The 18,619-nt window shown below is 46.3% G+C and overlaps 1 protein-coding gene across 5 annotated transcripts in view; it reads right to left on the bottom strand.

The window, feature by feature from the left end:
- The window catches only part of ORC3 (origin recognition complex subunit 3), an 876,882-nt gene that overhangs the window by 229,286 nt on the left and 628,977 nt on the right, over positions 1-18,619 (bottom strand). For all 5 annotated transcript variants that reach the window (XM_069606386.1, XM_069606387.1, XM_069606390.1 and 2 more), the window contains one exon: positions 17,245-17,378. In XM_069606386.1, coding sequence (XP_069462487.1) covers positions 17,245-17,378 — 134 coding nt within the window. The remainder of the gene's footprint in view (positions 1-17,244; positions 17,379-18,619) is intronic.

Genomic DNA, 18,619 nt, shown 5'->3' with positions numbered 1-18,619 from the left:
CATGCACATAAAGTTCCAATTAGTACTTTGCAAGGAGTACTTATGATGGCATAGCCAATTTGTATGTTTAGCAGCAAGCGAAGTTGCTACAGCTCTCCGCTCTGTGCAAATCAAGTCCATTGCCCTACCAACCGCAGCTCTATCCTGATAGTTGTTTCTTATCCTGAATTACCACATCAAAACGACCCCTCACTTCATTCTTCCAGGGGTTGATAACACACCATAGCTTTAATGAGGCAAAAAGCAATATCATGGGGTTAGGCATATCCAAACTGTAGTAGGTCAGCAAATTAGTCATCCACTCCTTCCCCTAAAGAGCACAAGTATTACATCTCTTAATGTTTGCGTCAGACCATGAAAGTCTATTTCCTTGATTTACAGGAACTACAGAAAATCTTTGCTTTTGTACAGATTTACATTCTGTTCCCAAAGAACATGTCCAACTCAAAAACATATGTTCACTAGAGTACTAGGTGTGTGTGAAATAGTACTGCAGAGAGGCCAAAGTTCATGGTTTATAAAAACATAATCCAAAGAAGTGTATGAGTTGCCATTAGACCAAGTAGCCTTAAACAATAATCCCCTGCCTCCCTTAGAATTAAGACACGTTAAATCATGAGCATCTAGGCAAATGCTCCATCGAGGAACCATTTGTCTGGACACAGGTCGAGGTACACACTGACCAAAAATATTGGTGCCTGGATCAACCCGTTCTTCACTGTGTAGTTTAGTGACCATCTTCTGATTGAGATCACTGGCAAACACTGCATCCCAGAAGGATACAAGTTATACAAATGATATAGAATTTCACCCACCTTTCCTCATAATGAAATAAAGATTTCAGCCCCCTGTGGATCATACATATTTACAATTAGTATGTTGAGATCCTTGCATTCGGGGTAAGAGATAGTTGCCAGTAGTATACAAGGAGAATCTACACCTATAATGAAATGGGTTACTGCGTAATTAGTTCTGGCCCCTATAGCCAGGCCACCCTTCAGGGCTTCCCCTTAAACCACCTGTGGCGGGATTAAATAATATGTTAAACCATCAATCAAGACATTACCCAACAGCCAGGTTTCCTGCAGTAGAAACACATCACTGGTTAATAATAGTGACAAACCATCTGGATTGGATAAGAATTAAAGTGTGTTCAAGGAGGACCATTTACTAGGTTTTGCTGGAGTTGGTCAAAAACTGAGGGTGTCTGGGATCCATTGGTCAATGACCCTTTGTATGTCTACAGAAGATGTACTTGCCGTAGTAGTCAACAAGCTTATCCTTTCGTAAGCATGGTGGTCCTGAGGCTTAATTAACGAGACTCCAGTCGGACATTCCAATACTGCTTCTTTGTCGATATTAAATGTTTTCGACAAGCCATCAACTGGTAACCCAGTTTCCTCAGGTCCAGGTGATAAGCGCTCAGAAGAGTTGTCACTACCGACAATATAAGTTCCATTACTGCCCAATTAGTGGGACTGTCGGCTTCCGGCAGTTCCACATAAATATCTTCACTATGAATGTTCCTTCAATAGATTCATTATGAAACCTCGATTCATAAATGGGCTGGAAGCTTGTGGATTAATTTCCTTCAACTTCACCCATTTACCCAGGGGTAGATCATTATGGGCTTGTTGGCTCTTCCATACCCCCCCTCGGCAATGCGTCAATGTCGGAATATGCAGCTGGGCAAGCTGCCGCTGGCCTCCAGGTGCCAATTCACAATTGATTTAGTTCATATAGCTATCTGATTGTCTACGATACCCTACTTTGCTGGTCATCATTAGATGGTTAGAAAGGGAGTTATCAACATGCGGTTCTATGGCTTCTCTCAAGTTGGTATTCAGTACACACGAGATACTAGGTTGTACTTGATGGCCATGTGGCACAGTACCGTTATGGTCTGTCAAATCTTCTGCACTACCTGGCATAGTAAATTGATATGAATCAAGAGCAATGTATTTAGCTCTGCCATTTGCCATGTGTTCCTGTGGCGCCCAGTAGTACTGCGCAGGTTGGGCTTCATAATTATGTACAGGTACACAGACAAAACAGAGTACTCATCAGGCCTTCCAATGTTTGCTGTTGATAAACTATGCATGATGCATAATGCGTAGGAAGCCTGTGAATATGGGACGCAGGGCCCAGATGTCCCTGGGAAACCACTCCTCTCACCACTCTCCGCTCGGCAACTGATATTAAATAGTCTTCTTCCTTGAGAGCACACAACAAAGCTCCTCCTCCGCAACAAAGAAATGGTAGGCAAACTCTTCCCAGAAGCAAAATACCACGCAAACCACTCCTCTCACCACTCGCCTAGCTACCTTAATGGTTTCTTTTAGGAGCCCGACAGTCTCCGGTGAGTCGAGTCCGACTGGTTAGTCGCCAGGATTCAGAAAAGAAGTGCAATTCAAAATTCTCAGGAGGCTTGGGACAAGCGGTGATGTGCAAATCCATGTGGTTCAAAGGCTTGCCAGTTGCTTGGTGCAGCAATTTAACTTTAGTGGCGACCTGGCTCGACTGAATTCAACACAGTGTCATGGTTCACTAACGGCTCAAAGCCTGAGAAGCATGAAAATAGGCAGGTGATGTCGAGTCATCGGACACCGAGGTGTTTGAGGCAGAGTGCCAAAAGCAGCTCCAGTGATTCATTGCAGCAGCTTGACAGGTCTCAAAGGCACTCAAACCGGCTCAGACTGGTTTGGTGATGCAGGGAGAACCAGAGGCAGTTCCCTTTGGTTTTTGGGAGCTGTACGGGGCCTCTGAGGAAAGTGGAGACCGTCTTCCACCCTTTCCAGCCAGGAAGGTGGTCAGGGGCACTTGCAGTTTTGCCAATTTAGCAAGGAGAGTTCTAGTACAAGTGTTCTGTACAGTTGCTGGGGAATGATTATCAATTTTCCCCATCTACATGCGAGAGGAGCTGGGCCCTGCTGGATATCCCCTGCACCAGAAACAGAAGACCCAGCCATAGGACAAAGTTTCACTGTCTTTATTACAAATTCAATGATGCGGATTGCAGTATGAACAATGCAACTTTCTCCACACTCGCTCGCTTTCCAGGCGGTTGTCGTCCAGTTTTGTTAACATATGATGTCACAAAATTAGGTTACATCCGAGACAACCTAACAGTGGTAGGGATTGGTTAGTGCGGTGAACTATATACACATTCTATAATGGGTTATCGCAATTATAGGGTAAGCAATATCTGGTGCCACCTCTCAAGACGACCTCTATGTGCTGCAAATGCAAAGTTACAGGTTAGTGTGAGGTCATTGGCCAATGCAACAGAGTGTAAGCTTATCGTGGAAGGTGACTAGGGATTGGCCAGAAGGGGCCTTCTCAGCCTTGGGTCTTTGGAGAGTTAGCAGTACAAGAGCAACTTATTCAAGGTAGTGAGAACGACCCTGAAGGTGCTGCATGTTCCCAATAAGTTACACTCTAGATCTCCTAGGCCTTGAGACAGAACATTCAGCTTTGAACCTGTTTTACTTTTGTATCCTCCTGCCTTCAGTTCAAAGGGAATAGCCACCTCAGACTGCTCGAATTAATAGGCTCTGTCTTGTAGGTTCAGATCACGTGTGTAGGGACCAGGAAATGGATTTCTCCTGCTTGCAATTATGAGAATGTTCGGCTTTCATTTCCTGCAGGTGTCCTATATGTTCAGTTAACTGGAAGTCTTCCTTCTCTCGGTGTCCGTGGCAAGGCTGTTGCACGGTAGACGCGCTGGAAACCTGGTCAGCATGCTTCAGCAGGATCAGCTTGTCCGCTTTCTCTGTGTTCGAGTTCTCTCTGCTTCTCCCATTCACTTCAATGTACCTGTGGCTTCCATCTTTATTTACACGGGCGCCCATGTTAGTTGCGTTTAAACGTCAGCAATCAGTTCATACGTACTCTGTGAGTCTTGCGGTTTCTGCATAGCATAATGTATACGTTTGTCAGTCCTCTAACTATGCAAGTCATAACCATATTCTTTGTGTCTACCAGCAGTAATGCTAAATGTCTGCATAACTTCATGCAGGGATGCCTATGTGCTTCATGTCGAACGTATCTATGTCATGATGTCAGTCGTGATGTCATCAGTGTGCTCCGAGGCTGCAGTTAGTCAACCTGTTCGATTGATGGCAACTGTATTTCACAGTTGTCTGAGTGAGGAACGGTTCTCACAATTGTGATACATCGATGATGGGGAGTAAGGGCCCAGGAGTGACGTACATCTCTCGTTTGTCTCGTCGGGCTGAGAGTGGGATTGGTGCAACGAGGGCCACGTTTATGTCTCTCTTCAGTTTCAAAAGCAGTCAGGTTTTCCAACAGCAGGTTGCTTCAAATGCTCCACTGAAGTGGTTAGGTGGAAGTTCTGCACCTTCTTTGGAAATCCTTATCTTCACTCCAATGGCTAGGAACTTTGAGCAGTCTTTACCACAACAAGGTTCCAATGAAATCTTGTACGAAATCTGAGGACGATAGTTGTATGAAGAGGATTAAAAGTGGTTTCCATTAACGGTGGCTCACCCCCTCCTATAGTCTGCCACAGCGGATTAGTCCATTCCAAGCCTTCTGTAAGGTGGTACTTCTTAGTGCTGTAACAAGGGCTTTGCCTTCTGATGCAGCACTCAGAGTGGCTTTTTTGTAGGAAGTAAGGCGGGATTGCAGGAGGGACGTGTGGCCTAGGCATTTTCAAGATGGCAGGACCCTTCTGCGGAGTACAAATCTTCTCCTCTGCTACGCTATAATTCCCCCAACCCCCTCTCTGATGTCTGACTTGGATCAGAAAGACTACAATAATTTTCTCCCTGGTGTGACTTCTATATTGTGTTGCAGAGATCTCGTTGAAGCACACAGCTCCCACCCTAGCCCCTGGGAGAATGTCCTGTACTTCTGGGAAGATGTCAAGCCTACTCAGCAGAGAACCAAAGGGAAATGATGGCTTGGCAAAACATGTGGGTAAAACCCCATCCCTGTGTAACGCTCACCTGGTATCCACGGGGACGTCACTCAGCCTGTTCTGACCTCTTATGACCTCGAACCCTTTCCTGGAGTCTACTCGACTGGAGACTGGGCCTGAAACACAGTATTGGTAGAGTTTAACTCCCTATTGTCTCTGTGTGCTTGAACCCCTTCTTCCCCGGGGTCCAACCCTTCCCTTTGATCCACAGCTCACCTTCTTTTCTTGGAAAGTGTGCTCTCCATCCTGCTTTCAGCGCAGGGGTGCGTTGATTGATGCGGGCTCGTTGCTGCTTAGTTACTTCACCGGCAAGAGTCCGACAGGTAAATATAATGAGTCTTTTGAACAGTTCGCTAACTTCGTTCCTTTCCTTCCTTAGATGATGGCCGGCGTCCGGGGAAGGCGACATGCTGCCGAGATGAGTAGCGCTGAAGGTGAGTGAGAGCGCGATGCGCCCCTTTCGTATTTGTATTGAACTGAGTTCTTTTTCTGTGTCTTTTAGGTGCTGTGACATTTTCAGCGTGGATGCCGGTTATGAAGAAGAAATGCAGTGAATAAGCGCGGAATGCGGCGCCTCTTGATGTTTCCACGATAACCTGGAGTGTCTTTTCCCTCTTGCAGATGGATGAGAAGTTCCGGAGACAGAGTTCCCTCAGAGCGGCTGGGATTCAGGTAAGCGTTTGAAGCTCGTACAGTCTTTAAAAAATAAGCCAAGATTTGCTGAATGCTTACTAAAGCCTTTTTTCTGTTCTTTTCCCTTAGGAAGCGGCGTGCCGGGATGGGAATGACACCGCCGAAGATGCCCGCAGAACAGAAGAAGCGATGAATGATGGGCAGAAGCGCCGCAAGGTAAGGCTGTTCCTAACGGTGTTCTTGCAGGAGCTGAGTGCAGAAGAAAGATGCAGGCCTACTGGAGACCGATCCGAACACGGTGAGTGTCACGCTGCAGGTGCAGAAAACACAAAGCATGTTTCTCAGCATGGGCGTGGCTTAAATAGTCTCTGGGTATCCCAGGTGTCTCTGGGCTGAACCACACCCAAAAGACTAGACTGCACATGCAGTTCTGGGAACCGAAATATGTGGGGGCATCCATCTTGTCCCCATCAATGCACTACAAGTCCAATCCCCAATGTTATCCTATGGGAGTGAGTGAATCTGGTGCCACAAGCTGGGGACATGAGGGGCAGGAATCATGACACCCTCGCATCAATGCACAAAAATTCCAAAGTTCCAGGCATCACAGAAAACCAGTTTGACAATAAAATGTCATCAGAAGGGTTTTGGCATTTATATCTATTTGCACATAGGCCACTATATCAAACTACATATTGTTTTAAAATTACATATAACCAAAGTTCTGCCACCAGGCAATGTGGATACACAGATTATGTGGGATAGATTACTCACCGTAATCGTATTTCTGATGCTTGTATCTGCTTAGATTCAAATGCTGAGCATAGGCCGACATCTAGTGGAAGCTGCAGAGTACTACAGTTGTTGTTTTCGAAACTCGGAAAGGGACGTCGATAGGGCGTGCCAGTAATACTATCCCTAGTGTGACGTCCACTGTACCCATGATCCCTCACGCGTCGAGGTCCCTCAGATTGTTATTTTTCTGACATGAGGTAGCATGAGGTGTAGTGCGAGTACAGTTGTATCCAAGCAGATACGTATCAGACAAGCTCATAAGCATCCATGCACCTTCTCTCCGAGGGGAGGAAGGGTGGGTTGCATGTGAATCTAAGCAGATACAAGCATCAGAAATACGATTACGGTGGTATCCCTTCTGAGGTTTGTGGAATCTTCTTAGATCACATGCTGTGCATAGACTAGCGAGCAGTGGAAGAAGGAGGAGGAGGAGGAGGAGGTGGGATGTGAGAAGGTTCATGAGCGAATAAATGTCTTAGAAACGCTTGTCCCACTTGTGTATCTGTCTTGGAATGGGTGTCAATGCAGTAGTTCTGAGTGAAAGTAGAAAGTATGTATTGAGCTCCATGTAGCTTCTTTGGAAATACTGTCTAAGGGGAGATTTGCAATGAAAACCAGAGTGGTTCCAATACCTCTTGTGGAGTGGGCCCTTGGCGTAAAAGGCAGTATTTTCTCTGATGGGGAATAGCACAGTCGGATACATCGGACTATCCACCTAGCGATGGCATTCTTAGAGATGCCGTCACCTTCTCTGCCTGGCGCTATGGAGAGAAACAGTTGATCTGTCTTTCTTAGCGGTCTTGTCTTGTCTACGTAGTAGAGGACTGCTCTCCTCACATCTAGTGTGTGGAGTTTTACCTCAGCAGAGTTTTTGGGATCCTGAAAGAAAGCCGGTATCTCAATAGACTGGTTTACATGAAATTTGGAGATTTAGGCGAGTATGTAAAACCAGCTTGTCCTTATATATAATAAAGAAAGGATCCTGCACTGGCAATGCTTGATTTCACTAACCCTTCTTATGGAAGTAATAGCTACTAAGAAGGCAGTTTTATAAGTCAGGTGTTTCAGACTAGACTTGTGCATAGGCTCGAATGAGGGTCCCATGAGCTTAGCGGGTACCACATTGAGGTCCCAAACTGGCGGTGGGTTAGAAATTGGAGGGTGGAGTCTCTTTACCCCTTCCATAAATGCTTTGATGACTGGTACCTTCCACCATGAGACCTTATTATGGGAAGTGGTGTAGGCTGACGAGGCTGCCAGGTGGACTTTTAGGGAGTTGAACACTAACCCTGCATCTAGCAAGCGGAGCATATAGGTTAGAATGTTAGATGGAGTACAATCAATGGGATTGATTTGCTTAGTCTGGCACCAAATTACAAATCGTTTCCATTTATCATAGTAACTGTGCCTAGTGTTTGGTTTTCTTGATTCTTTCAAGATATGCATGCAACTCAGTGGTAGACTGAGATGTCCGAACTCTATGACTTCAGGAGCCATGCTGCCAAGTTCATTGAGTGGGGCTGTGGGTGCACTGTTAGTCCCCCGTGCTGGGTGAGTAGGTTGAACTGGCATGACAGTTTGATGGGATTGCACATCGCCAGTTTTCTCAGATGTGGGTACCATGGTTGTCTTGCCCACATAGGAGCAACCAGGATTAGCGTCATCGGTTCTTTGTTTAACTTGTTCACCACCTTCCTCATGTGAGGAGTCGGGGGGGGGGGGGGAAGCATAAGCAAACTTCCCTGACCAGTTCTTCCATAGGGCGTTCCCCTTGGAGCCTGGCTAGGGGAACTTGGAAGCAAAGTCTGGGCATTGACTATTTTCGCTTGTGGCGAATAAGTCTATAGTTGGAATTGAGAGAAGAGGTGTTCTACGACTTCTTCGTGTAGACGCCACTCGTGTTCTTCTGGGAGGGGATCCCTATGAGTGCTAGAGCGTTGAGTTCCCCTGGAACATGTTGAGATGACAGGAACATTTTCCATCTGAGTGCCCATTTCCAGATTTTCTGAGCAAGTCTGGATAGATTTGGAGAACGTGTCCCCCCCCCCTGTTTGTTGATATAAAACATCGCTGTGGTGCTCTCTGTTAGGATCTGCACCGACAGGTTTGTTAAATGGGGTTTGAATGCCTGAAGGGCTTTCAATACTGACAGAAGTTCCATTGATGTGGTTCTGAGCTGCAGTGTGAGACCACAGACCCTGAGCTGTGTGGTGAAGGTAGTGAGCCCCCCACCCGGCCAGTGAAGCGTCTGTTGTGACCACTGCCTGTATCTGCGGATCGTAGAAGGGTTTCCCTCTCGTCAGGTTCCCTTTCGTCCACCTGCAAAGATTTTGTACCAGTGTTGGCGAAACGATCACTAGATTGTCCCACTGACCGCTTGCCTGAGACCATTGTTTCGCCAACCACTCCTGAATGGGACGCATGCACAGGCGCGCGTGAGGAACCAGATATACGCAAGATGCCATCATGCCTATTAAACGCATTGCTTTGCGCACCCTTATCTGGCGGCCGGCCTGATAATGTGGTATTTGCCGTAGCACATTTCTTACTCTTTCCTCTGAGGGAAAGACCAATCCTTCCTCTGTGTTTAGGATAGCTCCTAAGAACTGTTTGGAAGTGCTTGGCACTAGGTTTGATTTTTTCTCTTTGATTGAGAAGCCCAATTGAAAGGAGGTGGTTGATTGTTGTTTGGATGTTTTGTCTGCAAATCAGAGGTGATTCCCCTGTTATGAGCCAGTCGTCCAAGTAAGGGTACACTGGGATTGCTCCCCTGCGCAGGTGCGCTGCCAGTACCGCCAGTACCTTTGTGAATACCCTTGGAGCGGAGGCTATTCCAAAGGGCAGCACCTTGAATTGGTAGTAATTGTTTGCTATCTTGAAACGCAAGAATCTTCTGTGCGCTGGGAACATTGAAATATGAAAGTAGGCTTCTTTCATATCCAGTGTTGCCATGTAATCCCCTTTTTTAGAAGCGGGATTACTTCTTGTAGCGTAGTCATGCAGAACTTTTGTAACTTGACATACTTGGTTGCAGGGCGCAAATCTAATACAGGGCGCATTGTTAAATCTTTCTTTGGCACAAGGAAGTTGAATAAATACCCTGGTTTACCTGGTTAGTTGGGACCACTTCTATGGCGTCCTTTAATAGAAGCTTTGTTATTTCTTCTAGAAGGATCCGCTGATGTTCCTCTGAGTGGATTTTCTGTCATGGGGGGTGGTCGGGAGGACAAAGTAGTTCTATGCAGTAGCCCCCTGCTACCGTGGACAGCACCCATCTGTCTGAGGTGATACCCTCCCATGCGTGGGTGAAGTTGGAAATGCGTCCTGCTACTGGAGATGGGAGGGTACCTGGATCGGAATGTCACTTGCTTTGAGGTGGGGTGCCGCCTCGAGTAGGGCCTCTGCCCCGACCATGACCTCTGCGTTGTCCTCTGGGATAGCCTTGAAAGGCTTGTCCTTGATTATTTCTATAGGAACCTTGAGTTTGATTGTAGCTAGATCCTCTTTGTGAATTTTGGCCCTGAAAACAGCAAAAATTACCTTTACCCCAATGACCCGAAGGCTTGTTTTGTGAGCTGACCTAAAGATTTTAGAGTGTCATACTCGTCCTTTTGCTGTCTTAAGTGCATCTTCCACAGCCTTGCCGAAGAGCACATTAGGTTCCACTGGCATGTTTATTGGAGTGGCATGTGTTTCTGGCCTGAAGCCTGACTGGCGAAGCCATGCATGCCTTTTTATAAATAGTTCCCTCTGCAATGACTCTTCCGGCATTGTCCGCTGCACCGAAACTTGATTTGAGGAGACAGGTAGATACGGCCCTTGCGTCTGCTGCCACTTGAACTAGTTGGTATTTAAATGGCGGACGAAAGTAACGCAGAAATGTCCTCCCACTTACGCCAATTTTAACTTGCCAAAAGTGTTGCGTTGTTGGCTATTCTAGTTTGATAGACCGCAGAGGAAGCGACCTTTCTGCCCATGGCATATATCTTTTTGCTTTCCTTATCCGGTGGGGCCTCGGAGGAATCAAGGGATCTGCCTGCTCTCTTTCCTGTTGTGGTAACAACCAAAGAGTCGGTTTCAATTGCCCTCTTATACATAAAGGGTCTGATGGTGCAGGCCAGAATAGTTTTTGCACACGCGGGTTAACGGCACGTGTGAGATTGGGTGCTTCTACGGAAGGCTGTATCCTGCGTTGGACCGATTTTAGTAGAAGAATAAACTGACCTACTGTCTTTTTGTGCCCCAGTATTTGTTCAGTGAAGTCTCTATCCTCCTGTACCTCCTGTGTGTCAATTTGGAAGTGTTCCGCCGCTTTGGCCAAGACTTCATTGAGGAGGGGTTGATTATCGACAGGGGAATCGACCACTGGAGTGTCCTGATTAAGAGGGGAATCTATGGAGTACATGTTAGCCTCCTGGTCTGCCTCTGGGTCCTCATCATCCCCATAATAGAGTACATCTGTATCATCTTCATTAAGTTGAGGGTCAGATGTTTCCACAAAAGAGAGATCCTCCTGATCTTCTGGTTCTAATTCGGGGACATATAGATCTATCACCGTATTCTGTAAGGGAACATTTGAGAGAGACCTCTTAAACGGGGGTAGAGTGGGTAAGGCAGAGTCTTGAGAGCCGGAAAGGGCTAAGGTAGAAGGAGTGGAGTGGAAACTTTGAAAGTAATCTGGGTTCTTTTCATGGAAATTAGCCATGAAGGTCATTCTTCGCATAACCCTATCAATATCTTGTGAAGACCATTCCTTTGAACTTGGGATCACAATAGATTGAGGGGAAATACCCAAATCCTCATCAGTGGGAGGTTAGGTCTAGAGTCCTTCATTTTTCTATATGAGCTTGGATAATATGCCCTTTTGTGATGTCTTCTCCCTAGGAGGGCTCTTGTCCCTATGCGGGGTCTTAGAGGACTTTTAATGATGTTTTTCCCCACCCTGGGGCCCAGAGGAGTGTTTAACAAACTTCTTGGGGCCTGCCGCTTTATCGGACGATGAACGTCAAACTTCGGGTGTGGGAGCCGAGGCTTCGTCTGTGGACGATCGGCCTTCAGAAGGAGTTTTTCAAGCAACACCCTTGCCGTCTTTCAACGGTTGAACCCTGTCGTATGGCAATCTTGATCAAGATTGCTCAGAGGACCGGGACTCGGTGGACCTTTCTCAGGGTGTCGAACGTTGTCAAGTATTCGACTCTTCTGTCGAATGTCGACTGGGGCTTATGTGCTTGGTGGTGTGTGCTTTTGTACCGCTGCCGCCGCCGGGTGTAGTCCCCCCAAATGGCCGCTGGCCTGTCCAACGGGGTCGGGGTCCTGCGCTTGAGTAGCCAAAGCTACTCCAATGCCCTCGCCGTCCTAAAATACGGCGTTGCTGCCATCGCTAAAGGTTCCCTCTACCTCCATGGCCTCAAGTTGCCTGCTGTAGTGGGCCCAGCGTTTCGTGGAACGGTCCTTTAACGTCTTAGGCTTGAAGAGCCTGCACGCTCCACAAGACGTTTCGACATGGTCTCTTGGGAAACACAAATTACAAACTGTTTGTCCACCCAGGGGAATTTACGGTTACACTTAGGGCAGAATTTAAATGGTGTATTTTCCATAATTATGGCTAATGGAAATGGCAGCTGGGCGAACCAAGTGTAGGAAAGGGAGAATATGCATTATAAAATGGTTCGTGGTTTTTTTTCTTTTTTTTCTCCCTCCTCCTCCTCTTCCTCCTCCTCTTCCTCCTCCTCCTCTTCCTCCTCCTCTTCCTCCTCCTCTTCCTCCTCTTCCTCCTCCCCCCCTCCCTCCCTCCCTCCCTCCCTCCCTCCCTCCCTCCCTCCTCCCGTCTGGGCCGAGGCCCGGGAAGGCCTCCCCAAGGCCGAATGGTCCATCGCGGTAGACTCTGACGGGCAGTTTTCTTTCTTCACCGGCGTGGTGTTTCGGCAGTCGAATAAAGGATAGAAAGAAATACTATTGTAATTATGTAAACGCCAATGGCTTATCGCCGAAGGAACTCCGCTATACGCGTCCGTCAAGCATGGCGGAAAAAAACAATCTGAGGGACCTCGACGCGTGAGGGATCATGGGTACTGTGGACGTCGCACTAGGGATAGTATTACTGGCACACTCTGTCGACGTCCCTTTTCGAGTTTCGAAAACAACAACTGTAATACTCTGCATTTTCCACTAGATGTCAGTCTATGCACAGTTGGTGATCTAAACAGATTCCACAAGCCTCAGAAATATATATATATCTTAAATCAATGGACACTTACGGGTCACCCTTTGGTGTATATTAATGGAAAGAAAAGCCCGCCTGCATCTTATTTCTATTATAAAAGCATTGTATTCAGAGAATCAAGCAGTGGTCCGGTGTTACCTTGCTGGTGAAATTACGGCACCCTTTAGGGTGGACAAGGGTGTAAGGCAAACCCCCGCTCTTCTGTGCAAACCCCAGCTCTTCTGTGTCTACATTGAAGAGATAATTGATCTGCTAATACTGAAGTGTATGGACTGTCCTAGGATGGGCCAAGATAAATAACCCGGCCCTATTCTACGCAGATGATGCAGTGTTCATGGCTCCATCCCCCACAAGGCCTGAAGTTTACCCTTGACGTTTTCCTGAGGAAATGTAAGGAGCCTGCTCTGAATATTGTTAAGATGAAGGCTATGGTGTTCAAACCCCAGTTTGCTAAACATAGTGCCCCATCCATCACAGTAAACAATTACAAAATGGAACAGGTCCTGTTTTTTGATTATTTAGGTGTCGGGCTCCATGAGAATGAAGGATGGCCTGCCTAGATTGGAAAATCATGCACAAACTTGGGGAAGTTCAGTGGGGCCACTAAATCGTTCTTTGTTAGACATGGGAGCGGTGCTACTTCGACTGCTATAGAACTATATAAAAAGCAGGCATTACCAGTGTCTACCTTTGGGCCAGAAATATGGGAATACAGTAGCTCACAGGCACTAGGGTGGAAAATATGTTTCTGAAAAAGCTGCTATTACACCAAAGTGCGCCTGCTGCGTTAATTCTTTTGGAACTGGACATCTGCCGAGTAGGAGATTTGGTTTCCCTTAAACCAGACCTGTATTGGGTAAGGTTATGGTGCACAGTGTGTCTTGAAAAGCATCAGGCGTGTTGAGACATCTACTGAATTTGTAAGGTAGCAAAAGTATATTGTGGGCCGTCCACGTAAAAAGTGTTGACTGCACTAAATGAGGTTGTGCTGTGGGCAACCCACAGGATGCAGATAAATCGACCCTATGTAGGATTAAGAGAGCAGCAACCACAAGAGGGAGAGAGAATTTGGTTGAGGCAGCCAAAAGGCTAAAACTGGGTCAAGACTATTTATCGTGCAAAGTAAGGTTTGGCCACAAATGTTATCTTGACGCCATTTCCCCACCATTTGCGAGATCTTTGTATGTTCGATTCAGGTTGGGGACGCTGTCATTAGCCTCTTTTACCAAATCCTTGCGACCCAATGGGTCGGGTGCCTACCCTCTCTGCGGTACTGGTCACAAAACTATAACACATTTTTTGCTCCTTTGCGAAGCGCTGTATCAATTAAAATGCAGGTTTTTAAGGCCAGTCTTTTGAGACATTGGTCTTTGATCAACCACAGATGCATTGAAATTCTGTAGAAGCTCCGCGGAGCAGCATGTTGTGTTTGTGGTTGGCCGTTTTATCCATGGTGCTTGGATGCGCATAGTGAAAGCGCTGGCATCTATGGATACTCGAAGCAGCGCATTGTGCAAACTGCCTAGCTTCTGTCTAGGCCTTGTGAGTCTCTGAGGCTGCAAGCTTGCTCTCCTCCTTTCTGTTTTCATACGTAAATTAGATTTTTTTTACTTCTGTATTTAAAAAAATATTTATTGTAATCTTTTATGGACATTGTGCGTATTTATTTTTTCCACTGCTTTGTACTTGGTGGTTTCTTTATTGTATTGTATTGATCATTTATGTAGCACACTTTCTCCATTTGTATGGCCTCAATGCGCTTTGTGGTTGGAACGCCCTCAGTGACCACAGTTCATGTGTAGGAGATTAGGTGGGCTGGCTAGGCTCCATTAAGCGGCCCAGAGATCAGGCATGTGGGCGGGTGCTGTTGGTGGTTTAGGATAGAGTTCTAGTGCTGGAGATTCAACCTGTGCCCAGCTAGACCGATTTCTTTTTAGTTGGTCGTCGCTGTATTCTAGTGGCAGCAGTGTTGAGATACGTCAGGGGTTTCAGTGTGCCGAATAAAGTATTGAAGTTGATATCTTAATCGTTGGTGCCCACTATTCAAGTCAGCCCATGGCTGTTGGAATGTGCTGGTTTTCAGCAGGCAGTTGCAGGAATGCACATGTTTCTCTGTGGCTGCAATGTTGGCAAATCGCATTGCAACCGCTGGCATGTCAATAGACCAGTCCCTACTAGAGTATACATTTGTACTATACTTTTTGTGAGTATGGAGTTATGGAAAATGAGGCCTGCTTAGCAGGGCTCACTTTTTGGGATAGAAAACAATCCTCATTTTGCATAGCAAAAACGAGAACCGCTCAGGATTGCCCACCTGAACAGATGGCATTCTGTCACAATAGCTTCATGACTTGCTTCACCAGTTTAGGGAATAGAGAACCCTGACTCTATTAACACCTTTAGTACTTCGACTGGTTGCTGCCAATCTCTGAGTATTAACCTTCCTTGGGCTCCTTGGTTGCAGCCCTTTCCTAGGTGGCTCTGCTCCAACTAGACCCTCCTGTTATTGCCACCACAGCGTCTGCACTCCTCCTCTTGCCACAGGATCACTACTTTTGGTACTACTGCTCATCAATGTAGTCTTTCGCCCCCACAAAATCAGAAGATTTTTACCTCCTTTTACATTGTGCCCGATTGGGTAATTGGGGCAATAATAGTACCAATTTGTAGGCCTGGACATTCCTTGAATTCCCGGTTACTAATTGTCCATGAACCTACCTCCCTGTGTATGGGCATGTACTCCCCACTCCCCCACCTTATCTCCACATGCAGGAATAGTTTATTGTGCAAGTCTGGCCCTTGGTAGTTCTGCCAACTCAAAGTTCGGCAGGAGAATCACTCAGCTTTGAGCTTGCATTCCGCCTTCCCAGTTAGTAGTGAATTGAGCCTCTGCTCTTTGAGCCAGTGGAGATAAGTATAGGAAGCTGGGACTCCAAAGCTGTGCACAGACCCACCAACTGAGCCCGAAGCATACAATGGCTATCTGGTTCTCTTGTCTGCTTGTTTGTAAACTGATAAGATCCTTGTTCTTCCTGAGGCTTTCTTCCCCCTTGCTGATCTGGGGGTTACTGTACAGGTTATTTGCCCCTCTCTGCATATCTTGCATGTCTACACTTGGCCTGGATGGTATCTGATCTTCATTGTCATCTGAGAGAAGTGAGGGAGTTTGGGGGATGCCCCTTAACTACCTACAAGGATTGCATCATAGAGCATTCAGCTCCCCTTGGCTACCAGGGATCTCCAGCATCTCCTCAGTGGATCAGACAAAGTGATTTGTGGCACTATATTAACATCCTAAAATGTGGGATTACTTTGCCTTCAGGAAGTATGCATGTGTCCTAATTTGTGGGAAACTGAGGGAGGCATTACACTCTGTGCCTGTGCCCAAATCTGCTCTGCTGCAGCATTTGTGGCCTCATGGGGGAGAGGAGGGTGGGGGGAAATGGAACAGATAGTTAAAAGGTTAAAGCAGGAAAGGGGTGATATGCCAGACTCATTGATACTGAAGACATCACAGAAAGTGACATCACACTTTCTTACTCTAATAAAATGTCACAAAAGCAGATACAAGGCAGGCACAGGAGTCACAGAGGGACTACGGTTCATATTCACAACCCCTTTTAATCTTTAAGTGATGGCCTTGCCATCAGTAGTTTTCTTTCAGAATATCAAACCATCAGTTATTTGCTGGTTTGTGTGGGAGTGGCAGGGTATACAAATGTGCCAATATCCACTCCCTGTGGATGCTACTTGGCAAGTATCAGCATGCTTACTTTTCCTCTACAATTATGCAAGCAACCACTTCAGCACAAGAGTTCTTTCAGATCCTTTGCAAACTCCTCTCCGCGCTCACTATCCCCTTCCTTCAATTCCTCCACGCTATACTTCCTTTTGAGAAGAGATAGCTTGCTACATTTACAACAAAACCAATACTATTTTTCATGCCATTGCTTCTCCCTTCCCTGCCTCCGGTTTTCCCTTACACTTCCGAATTCTGCACTTCATTCACACCACTCCAGTTCAGTTCACTTTGATAATCATCAACTTAGCTAAGAATTCAGACTGGACCCGGACACCTTCCATGATACCTTAATGAAACACATATGTCAAAATTCCATGTTCCATTCAGGAAATGCTAGTCAAGTCCTGTTTATTTCTTTGCAAAAATAGAGTTAAACTCATCTCCCGAATGGAGTGGGGCATGTTGCCATACATGAACAGTTCACCCCTAAAATGTCCCCCTTTGTCACAAAATCAACTGATCGGAGTGGTGTCCTCCTCACTTAAAAAGCTTGTAGTCAACTACTTGGGGAAAAAAGTAATATTGTTTGGCCCAGCTGAACCTCAACAGATGTTTGATACACCCTTTTGTAGCCGAACCTCTTCAGCAGGTGGTCACCTCGCAGGCACAATCCTTTTTTGATTACCACAAACTATTTGTCGAACATCAATCCGGTGCTGCCCGGCTACATGTTCCTAGTGCATTCTCCAAACTCGCTGGCAGTGGATTTTTTGCGATGCTGCTCACCAAAGCAGGTTCAGACCTCAAGGAACAAAGTTTATAATATTTACACTATCTATTGCAGAATGCCCATCTTGCCGTTCTGTTCAATTTGCAATGTCTGGTTTCCCCAGAACGCTTCTTACTCACCTTCATGACTTTGAAATGCATCTAGGAATTCTTGCAGTTTCTCTGCTGCTTCATCAAGTTCTTCCCCAGAAGACCCCTTAAGAAATGCCACACATTTCACAAGGGCAGAAACTAGTTCCTCCCTAGCCAACATCCTAAAAAGAAAAACAAGAAAACTCTGAAAATGTGTCTACATAAAGCCACGAAAAAGCAACTCCACTTCAAGCCACAATGTGAAACATGCATGGGTCTGTGGTGGCACATGTATGCCCAGAAATAGACTATGGCACAACTCATGCCCAGATGAGTATCCAAGGTTGCTGTGCCTAGGGTACAAAGCTCCACACCACCGATGATACCAAATGAAGCATCAGCATATATGGGGCGGATTGTGATTGAATGCATCTAACCTTGCATTTCACGATGGACTGCCCCTTTGGGGTGGCAGTAATACTGATTTGCATGTGGTTTATTCCCTTCTGTAGTAGTACGTAATGTTAAAACAGGAAGTAGAAAGCTGCCCAAAGTAATTGCCAGTGGTTTTGATCAACACAAAGCTTTTCATCCATCACTTTTAGTGTGATGTAATGGATCAAGCCCTCTGCAGTACCCAAAAAGGCAGGTTGAGCATCTCAAGAGGACTTCCACCCTGACTGTAGCCACCTTCCTACCTGTATCAGCCCACCTTCTACCTGCCCATTTAAGAGAATAAATGAGTATAGCCAGTCAAAATACTCCCCATGCATACTTTGAAGTAGTATGTAAAGTAAAGGAGGACAGTGTGGAGGTGGGGGGCACAGCAGGTCCCTCAAACCAGTCATTTCTATTAGTTTCAGTGGCCCATTGTCTCTGTTTCGGAAGGCAAGTTTGTGAGTTGCAGGCAGCAAGGAACCTTTTTAAGCCTGAATAATTGCTGTAGTAAACACCATTCTTCATCACATTTCTAATTCTTTCCTAGCTTCAAGTTAAGACTTCTGAACATTTCAAAAGAGATCTGAGCGAGCACTGCTTCGTGGTAAATTAAAAAGGTAGCCATCGGCATCTGTTTTATTGGCCCATTTCTTTAATGTGAATATCCTGGCCAAAATGTCTGCTCTGGACCCATCTGTCCACTTCCTCCTAATCCCTGGCTTTCTCTCTCACCCGCCTCTCCCTGCCTCGGATGTTCTCCTGCTTCCTCTAGTAACGTCTCTCCTCCAATAACCTCCTCTTTCCACTCTCCTTCTTCCTCCTGCGACCCTCTTCAAACACCAGCCTCTCCCTCACAGGTCTGTGTCTCCTGTAAGCCATCCTGTCTCTATCCGTCTCTCTCACTTGGTCTCTTTCACCCTCTTTCATCGCTAACCTCTCCCCCACAAAAGCCATCCAGCTTCCTCCTATCACAGTCACAAAAGCC

The sequence above is a fragment of the Ambystoma mexicanum genome, chromosome 4p (assembly GCF_040938575.1).
Source record: "Ambystoma mexicanum isolate Mex_15411 chromosome 4p, UKY_AmexF1_1, whole genome shotgun sequence".
Taxonomy (NCBI): domain Eukaryota; kingdom Metazoa; phylum Chordata; class Amphibia; order Caudata; family Ambystomatidae; genus Ambystoma; species Ambystoma mexicanum.
The sequence above is the reverse complement of the archived record's forward strand: the minus strand, read 5'-3'. Positions and strand labels throughout refer to the sequence as shown.